We start from the raw sequence: 8,898 nt of genomic DNA on the forward strand, positions 1-8,898 counted from the left end.
AGAAAGTAATACTGAATAAACTGCTTGATTCAAGATAAAAACAAGAAAACCAGGGGCACATGGTTGGCACAGTGGGTTAAGCCTCCAACTCTTCTTGGTTTTGGCTTAGGTCATGATCTCAGGGTTGGCAGGATTGAGCCCCACAGTGGGCCCCAAGCTCAGCACAGAGTCTGCTTGAGATTCTCCCTCCCTCTCCTTCTGCCCCACCTATGCTTGTGTGCTCCCTAAAAAAAAAAAAAAAAACAGTAGTAGAAACACAGTATATATGGGTCCACTTAAGAGGTAATGTTATGAGGTCCAATAACAAGATATATTCAGACAAAAAACTGGGAAATCCAGGTCTGTATGGCAGTTCTCATTAGCTTTATTATTTTTCTTAAATCTGCCTAATTGTTTACTAAAGGCTCAGGTTCTGTGCTGAGAATCAAAATAAACATTTTCCCTGCCACCTTTTTACCTTTCTCCCCACTTTAGAAGAAAAATAGTCGTGGAATATTAAAGACACAACCTACTGACTGAATTTCCTACCTAGCAAGAATTGGGATTATTTAAATTGCAAATTCCATTTGCAGGGCTTCAACAGCATCACAGCCATCACATACTAGAGAAACTTAAATAATTTTAAACATTTCTTAACACAAAGCTCACCTAATACAAACTCCTGCCTGAACAGGCACACTACACAAGACATACATAACACATGCACCTGTAAATTTTCTGAAATAGTTTGTAATAGCTGTACTTGAAAAAAGATTTGAATCTCACTAATTTTTTTAATCTCACTTATTTTTAAAAATATCCAGGAATAAACAAGCTTCATGTAGGCCAACAGAAGAATTACAGTCTGTACATTGTAGTTTCGATGCTGAACTTTTGACTCTTCAAGTTTCACTTTTTAAAAATCCCTTCACTGCAGGGGAAAAGGAGGGATACATATTTGGCACTAGCTCCTGTCTCGCTAAATCTGTCCCCAGACTCTTCTTAGCAGTGAACAAATAAAGCTTTAGGATTTAAGCTCCTTACAATCCATCAATTAATTAATCTGGACAGCAGCCCTAGGTCAGTGTCGGATCCCCTTAAAGCAGATGAGAAGGCATACATTGGAGAAAAATGACATTGTCCAAGGTCGTGACAGAATTAGACTCAAGACTCTACCCACTCATTTCCTAAAATCTAGAAACACCCTACTCCTCCTTTTGCATAATAAAGAAACAGACTCTAGGGGCGCCTGAGTGGCTTAGTCCATTAAGTGTCTGCCTTCAGTTCAGGTCATGGTCTCAGAGTCCCAGGATCGAGCCCCACAACGGGCTCCCTGCTCAGGAAGGAGTCTGCTTCTCTCTCTCCCTCTGCCCCTCCTGCCACTAGTGATATCTCTCCCTCCCCCCCCCCAATAAAATCTTTAAAAGAATAAACAGACTTTTAAAAAATAATCTACATCCACTCCCCTTGATTACACTTATTTTTACTTATGTACAATGTTCTCTAAATTTTACATCTATTGTAAAATAACACATTACCAAGTTAAATGGTATTATCAAGTCCTAAAAAACCATTCATATGTGATCTGCTTGGCCTTGTTTAACTAGTTTCCTATCTAAGAAATTAAGTTATTATTTTGGTGGGGAAAGCAATTAAATTTTAAGGAGTTATTGACACAAAATATTTTTAAATGACCTGATTTTTAAACTGTTCCCTTTAAACTTTTGAAACCACAGAAATGTTTAACAACAATTCTCCTGAAGCAGAAACTGCACCATCAAGGCTAAGGCCAAACTACCACTCTTCACAGAAAAATGAACCTAACAACCTAACCAACAACTCATTAGACCCTTTTTTCTCATTTCCTTAAAACTCCTTTTCCAAATGAAATTTCAGATTCTTCTCCCCTATAGTAATTGTAATTGGTGCAAATATTAGCATGCCTGTCCCAAGCCATATTACAATGAAGTAGCTATACCACCACCAAGGGAGAAAACAGTTGAGATATCCTGGCAGACAGGGAAATGGACAGAGACAATGGAAAGATGCTTGCAGAGAATGCCCTCCAACCACCACCACCAAACTTCTGGATGCCAGGAGTTAGCCTGAAGGTCAAATTTCTGCATAGGTTCCAAGAAATGTGTAATAAATTAACAAAGCCACTGATTAAAATTGAGAAATACAAGGGTGCCTGGCTGGCTCAGTCGGTGGAACATTCAAGTCTTATCTTCAGGTTGTAGGTTCAAGTCCTGTGTTGGATAGAGAGATAACTTAAAAATAAAATCTTTTAAAAAAGGTTTTTTTGAGAAATACAGTCCCCATTCTAATTGAGCAAAGTGACCATCATTCACTAAAGGCTAGAAACCTCATTCCTAACTGCTCAAAGCTCACTCACACCCTGAATAGGACGAAAGCTAAGCGAAATTTTCTTTACAACTGAAGGTCACTAGCTTATTCTCAATCCCAATGCTGCTAATCTGCCATCTGCTTTTCTCTATCCAGGAAAGGGGCTATTACATTCCCTATGCTTTTGTGTCTGAGTATTTTCATAGTATTTTTAAGATTTCATTTATTTGAGAGGGTGTGAGAGAGAGAACACATGAGCGGGGCGGAGGCGACAGAGGGAACGGAGAGAGAGGGAGAAGCTGACTCCCCTGCTAAGCAGGGAGTCTGATGTGCAGCTTGATCCCAGGACCACCTGAGCCAAAGGCAGATGCTCAACTGAATAAGCTATTTTATCATAATAAAAAGATCTTACTTTACACACTGGAAGTGACAGCTCTGGAAAAGTAACTAAACTTTACATCCAGAAAGTAAGTTCATATGATGAAAAAAGAAAAAAGAAAAAAAAAAAAGATATACAGATGGGATGACTCTAGGCCCAGCCTAAAGTTGTAAGGCAATGAAACTTTGAGAAGTGGTCTCCAATGAAAGATCTGAATGTTTTAAAAAGGGGTGGGGGGAGAACTTATAAGAATGCATTTAGTCAAATTCCACATCTTTGTTCCAAACATCACACAATTATGGAACAGAGATGTCTCACTGCCCTGGTGGCAGCTTTTCCTCATTAGTCTGGTTCATAAACTTGGGGATTATAAAAAGCACATTCACCATAGAAATCATCTAATAGTTAATAACAGAAAAAGCAGCATTTTTGGAAGAATTTTTGGAGGTGTACAAAGAAAGGTAGCATCTCATTTAATTTTTCTCTTTAATCCCATGCTAAGACACAGCAGTTAATAAATCCTTGCTATGCTGCATACAATTCTCGGGTTTCAAAAAAGCTTCTCACAAATCAGATTTTAAATCCCAGTTAGAAATTTCTCAAACTTTAATATAAAGCAAAATTTGAGGAGCCCAAGTGATACGGCTTTCCCAAAGAACCACTCTACCCAGCCACTTACTCCAAAGGGACTCATCAGTTTGCCTCTGGTGATTCCTCCTCCAATGACCCAAACTTAAAATTTCAGAAAGGAAAGTACAGACAACTCTTCAATTCCCAACATTTATTCCACTTTTTTTTTTTTTTTTTGAGATTGTTCTGCATTTAAAACAGGTATATTAGTATAATCTCCAGAGAATATCTAAATCTCTTAGCAAGGAAAAATCACACCACCAACTCAACACAACTCAAGCTGAAAGGTCTGTATAAGGAGGAAAGCAAGGATTTTCCAGGTTCCTGGTTTTTTAAACCTATACACGTCCTTTGGAAAGAGATGCACAAGTAAGTTTCCTAGAACCTAAATCTATGAACCTAATTAGCACTTTCATGCAGTGGAGGGGGGTTTGAGTTCTCCCTTTATCCTTCTCTATAGTCAACCTTTAATGTAGTCCAATTAAGACAAAAAGTTACAAAAGTCTAGAAAAAGATCCCATTTATAGCACATAAACCAGATTCAATTTTTTTTATCCAATAACTTATACAATGAATTTTTTTCTTTTCTTTTTTTTTTAATTTTTATTTATTTATGATAGTCACAGAGAGAGAGAGAGAGAGAGAGAGAGAGAGAGAGATGGGCAGAGACACAGGCAGAGGGAGAAGCAGGCTCCATGCACCGGGAGCCCGACGTGGGATTCGATCCCAGGTCTCCAGGTTCACGCCCTGGGCGGAAGGCAGGCACTAAACCGCTGGGCCACCCAGGGATCCCTTTTTTTTTTTCTTTCTAAAAGAAAATTACCTCACTGGAAGATTTCTAGCTGCCTACTAAAGTACCCTAAACATCCTAAACTTTGTTGTCGTCCCCCAAATTAAGCAAATAAATGAGTTCTGCTGATCAAACAGAAATACTCTTAAATTTAGGCCAACACATCAGAAAGAAAATTAAGGGCCTTTGAGACAAAGATTGAAGTTGAGAGCTAATAAATTTCCTCTAATTTTTTTTTATCAGTGTATCTCAATAATGAAAGAATATAAACCCCAACTTTAACACAACACTAATACTTTTCAAAGGCAATTCTCAATTTGTTTTGTTCTTTAAAGAGGTTTAGGTTGCCTGTTTAAAAACAAATCCTAAAAAAAATAAAAATAAAAATAAAAAAATAAAAACAAATCCTGTAATCTCTGGTAGGGAAATTTTTCTTGGGGGTGGTGGTGGTGGTATGAATCTTAAGCTGATCTGCCTCACCTTTTTTGCACTATCACTCACATTCTATCCTAAAAGTCTATTAATTTTGTTGATTAGTTCACTAAAAGTTAACAACTAGGTGGAGAGGTTCATGGCTCCTAGTGTGACTAATTTACCATTTACCACCGGCAAAGTCAAATTCAGCTAAACACCCATTCAAAGACTAATAACAAATGGAGTTTGTTTTTACTTTAAGACAGACACTTTCAAGCTACATCTATAGGACTTAATTCAGCCTCCTAAGTGAGAAAAAAAGTTTTTCTTCTGAGTAGTATGGTTCTAAATTTGTCTTAAAAGGCAGTTATAGGGATCCCTGGGTGGCGCAGCGGTTTGGCGCCTGCCTTTGGCCCAGGGCGCGATCCTGGAGACCCGGGATCGAATCCCACGTCGGGCTCCCGGTGCATGGAGCCTGCTTCTCCCTCTGCCTATGTCTCTGCCTCTCTCTCTCTCTCTGTGTGACTATCATAAATAAATAAAAAAAAAAATTAAAAAAAAAAAAAAAAAAAAAGGCAGTTATAGGAGATCCCTGGGTGGTGCAGCGGTTTAGCGCCTGCCTTCGGCCCAAGGCATGATCCTGGGGTCCTGGGACGAGTCCTGCATTGGGCTCGCTGCATGGAGCCTGCTTCTCTCTGCCTGTGTCTCTGCCTCCCTCTGTGTGTGTATCTCTAATGAATAAATAAAATCTTTAAAGGAAAAAAAAAGGCAATTATAAGTGAGCACAAGAGGGTTTCTTTTAAGTGTGATGAAAATGTTCTAACATTTGTGATTGGTTCTAACATTGGTGATGGTTTTACAACCCTGAAACTACTTAAAACTACTACTGATAACATTTTAAATCCATGAGTTATATGGTACACGAGTTACATTTTAATAAAGCTGTTATTTATTTTTTGTTATATTTTATTTATTTATTCATGAGAGACACATGGGGGGGGGGCGGGGAGAGAGAGGCGCAGAGACAGAGGCAGAGGGAGAAGCAGGCTCCCTGTGGGGGGAGCCCGCCCTGGGACTCCATCTCAGGACCCTGGGTCACAACCTGAGCCCAAGGCAGATGCTCAACCACTGAGCCACCCAGGCGTCCCTAAAGCTGTTATCTTTTTAAAGTAATTGTAAGTTTTTCTTTTGCTCAAAGAAGTTTCTACTGATAAGCCTTTTTCTCCAAATGTTAAGAGGCCTAAGGTGACTAAAGAATCACAATCAAGAGAAAAACTCCAGGACACCAAAGGAACTGGGAAAACAACAGAGAGGGTTAGGTCAAAGTCAATCAAACCTAAAATTAGGGAGATTGATAGGCTGGGAGGAGAGTAAAGGAGCTCTAGATCATTAACGCCTCTAACCAGACAAAGACGTGTATTTAAGCTCCTCCCTGCTCCTAATGGTAGAACCCGCAGGCGCACTCAAAGGCACTCAAAGACGCTGACTGTGTTAAAACACTTGAAAGTTTTTCGCTTTGGCTATAAAGATGAAGGGATCAAAATAATGACCCACAGAAAGTTAAAGCTGAAAAAATGTGTTTACTGTGCCATCTGGGGTTTGATTTAAATCTCTTATTTTTGGACACTGGCAAAGAAGAAATATGTGGAATCTGCCTATCTATGGCCAAATGTTAGGCGTTTGAGGGCAACAAAGAAAGTTATTAAAGCCATCAAGTATATTCCAATCAAACTTGAGAGACCCAAAAAAGTATCCACCGAGCAGCCAACTATTTTTTGCCTAATGGTTACACTCCTAATATTAATCATTTCCAAATACCACAAAGCAAGATGAAAATTTGTCCTTAAAAAGACATCTAAGCACATCAAGGAGGAAATGAGAGTGTACATTTTAAAGGCAGCAAAACCAGAAGTCGGACTAATTGTAAGTTTAAAAAAAAATTTTTTTTTTTAAAGCCCAGGAAATAAATCTGGTTGTCCTACATACTTGATGTAATCTGAAAGACGTTTATGTTCCCCTTTAAACTTTCAATTCAGGATCTAAGTCTTTTGAGCGTGTTCCCTTCACCGCATTTACCTCACTAGATCCTCACAAATTTCCGTGAAGCCCAAGTTTTCAGAGGAACGAGAGTTCGGGAGCCTCACGGAGAGCAGCCACGGACGCGACGTGTGTAAACACCATTAATTAAAGATACGGAGATGAGGGCAGGCGCAACCCGCTGCGGGGCTCCTCCCCGGCCCCGGCCCCGGCCCCCGCCCCGGCTCGCCCGGGAGCCGCCGCCTCCGGACGTCACGCACACAAGTCGGAGCAGCGCGGGCGCCGCAGGCCGGACGGCGGAGTTCCCGGGCCCTGGGGTCTGCGGCCACTTGCCCACAGCCTCGTGAGGCAGGCCCCGGGCGGCCCCTAGGACAGAGACCTTTCCGTCCCTGGTCCCTGACCCTCGTCCCAACGAGGCGCTTCCCGGGCTCCAACTTCTGGGAAGATCCCTTCCGCGCTCCTTCCAACGGGCGCTGCCCGGGCGGCACAGAGTTCGCCACACAAAGGACGACGGGAGCCCCGGGCACGAGGGTCTCCAGCGCGGCCTCCCGGCGCCCCCTCACCCGCCGGCCTCGACGCCCTGCTCGCCTCACAAGATGGTGGCCGGCGTGCGTGTGGCAGCGGGAGGCAGGCCGAGGACGGCGCCCCGGGCTCCTCCCGCCGCGAGGCGAGGCGAGGCGAGGCGAGGCGAGGCGAGGCGAGTCAACCCACAGGACTGTGGGTGCTCGGCACACTCGGGGCGCCTTCCCGGCGGGGCACAGGCTCAGCTACGCGGCAAGGCTGAAAGGCCAGCTCGGCGCGGCCGCCTCAGCCTCCTCGGCCCCTTCAGCAGCCTCGGCCGCCTCATCCACCTCATCCACCTCGGCAGCCACCTCGGCCGCCTGATCCACCTCGGGAGACAAACGGTGTATTTTCAAACGTTTCCCCCGGACGAGCGGACGAGCGGACGAGCGGGCCAGCCGTCTCCCGGGGCACGGATCTCATCTCCGTCTTCAAACTTGTCCGAGAACCACCAAGGCAGGGAGCCTGCGTTTAATTTGGGGGAGAAAGGAGGCGGGAGACAGCAGGACCCCCGCCACTGAAGTGTCACTACAAAGGGCGAGCCGGCGGGGGCGGGGGCGGGGGCGGGGGCGGGGGCGGGGGTCTCCGACGGCAGCCCCAGCGGCCCCCGCCCCGCCCGGCCGCAGGCTCAGGCTCTCAGGCTGCGCGGGGCCGCCAGGTGGGCGGGGGGCGGGGGCGTCGGCGCGCGCCCAGTTCCGGGTGGGGGCGGGGCGGGAGGCCGGCGCCCGTTGGAGCCGTTAGCGAGGACTCCGCGCTCGCAGCCCCCGCGCCCCGCGCCCCGCGCCCCGCTCGCGGCTCCGGCGGGGCGCACCTCGGCCTCGGGCGCGGGCCTCGGGCCCGACACGCCCGCCGCCCCCCAGCCGGGCCCCCCGCGCGGCGCCGGCCCCCCGCCCCCCCGGCGCCCCCCGCACACTTACGGCCCCCGCAGCGGCCGCTCGGCGCCCTCCCCGCGGCCCCCCCGCCCCCGGCAGCGCGGGGCGCCCCTGCGGCGGCCCGGCCCGGGGGACCCAGGAGGCCGGGGCCCGGGGGACAGGGGGCGCCCCCGCCTGCAGGGTGGGGCGCCCAGGTGAGGGCCGCTCCGGGCCGCCGCCGCCGCCACACAAAGGACCAGGGGCTCCCGCCGCCATATTGAAAACTTTCGTCCGCGCACGACAACTCGCGAGTCCCCCACCCCCACCCCGCGCGCACCCCCGCACCCGGCGGAGGCGAGCCCCGGCCCGCCGAGCCGCGCCGCCCGCCGCCGCCCCCGGCAGGAAGCGCCCCGCGCCCAGCGCGGCCGCCGCGCCGCCCGGAACCGAACCCGAACCCCCACCCCCGGGCCGGGCCGCCCTCCCGTCCGCCCGGGCCCGCGGGGCGGCCCCGCCGAAGCGCCCGCCCTCCCGCCCGGGAGGAGCCCCGGCCCCCGCCCGCGGCCTCGACGCCGACCCCGGGGCAGCCCCGAACTTGCCGCCGCCCCCGCCCCCGCGCCCCGGGCCTCCCCGGCCGCGCGTCCTCGCTCCCCGCCCGGGCCGCGAGCGGGCTCCGGGGCGCCGGCGTGACTCACCGGCGGCGGCCGCACCTTACAGATCCCCGTCTGCTCGGCGATGGGTCGGATCTTGTGGATGAAGGCGAAGGGGTCGGCGAACTCCTCCCAGCTGGGCTCGAAGACCGGGCACTCGGGGGGCGGCAGGAACTCGCCCAGCGGGCCCGGGCCGCCGAGGGGCAGCGCGGGGCGCGGGCCCGGGGGCAGCGCGGCGGCCGGCTCCATCGCCGCGGGGCGGCT

The 8,898-nt window shown here is 48.8% G+C and overlaps 1 protein-coding gene across 8 annotated transcripts in view; it reads right to left on the reverse strand.

The window, feature by feature from the left end:
* Positions 1 to 8,898, reverse strand: part of KDM5B (lysine demethylase 5B) — an 86,486-nt gene extending 77,588 nt beyond the window's left edge. For 5 of the 8 annotated variants that reach the window (XR_013382479.1, XM_077902499.1, XM_077902496.1 and 2 more), the window contains exon 1: positions 8,680 to 8,898. Coding sequence is in view for 5 of the 8 variants with exons in the window: in XM_077902499.1 (XP_077758625.1) it covers positions 8,680 to 8,883 (204 nt within the window). In the remaining 3 variants the exon portion in view is untranslated. Of the gene's footprint in view, positions 1 to 6,614; positions 6,767 to 7,435; positions 7,586 to 8,679 lie in introns of those variants that run through there. The other 3 variants (XM_077902497.1, XM_077902501.1, XM_077902500.1) reach the window with 3 other exon arrangements.

Source organism: Canis aureus, chromosome 6, assembly GCF_053574225.1.
Source record: "Canis aureus isolate CA01 chromosome 6, VMU_Caureus_v.1.0, whole genome shotgun sequence".
Classification (NCBI taxonomy): Eukaryota; Metazoa; Chordata; class Mammalia; order Carnivora; family Canidae; genus Canis; species Canis aureus.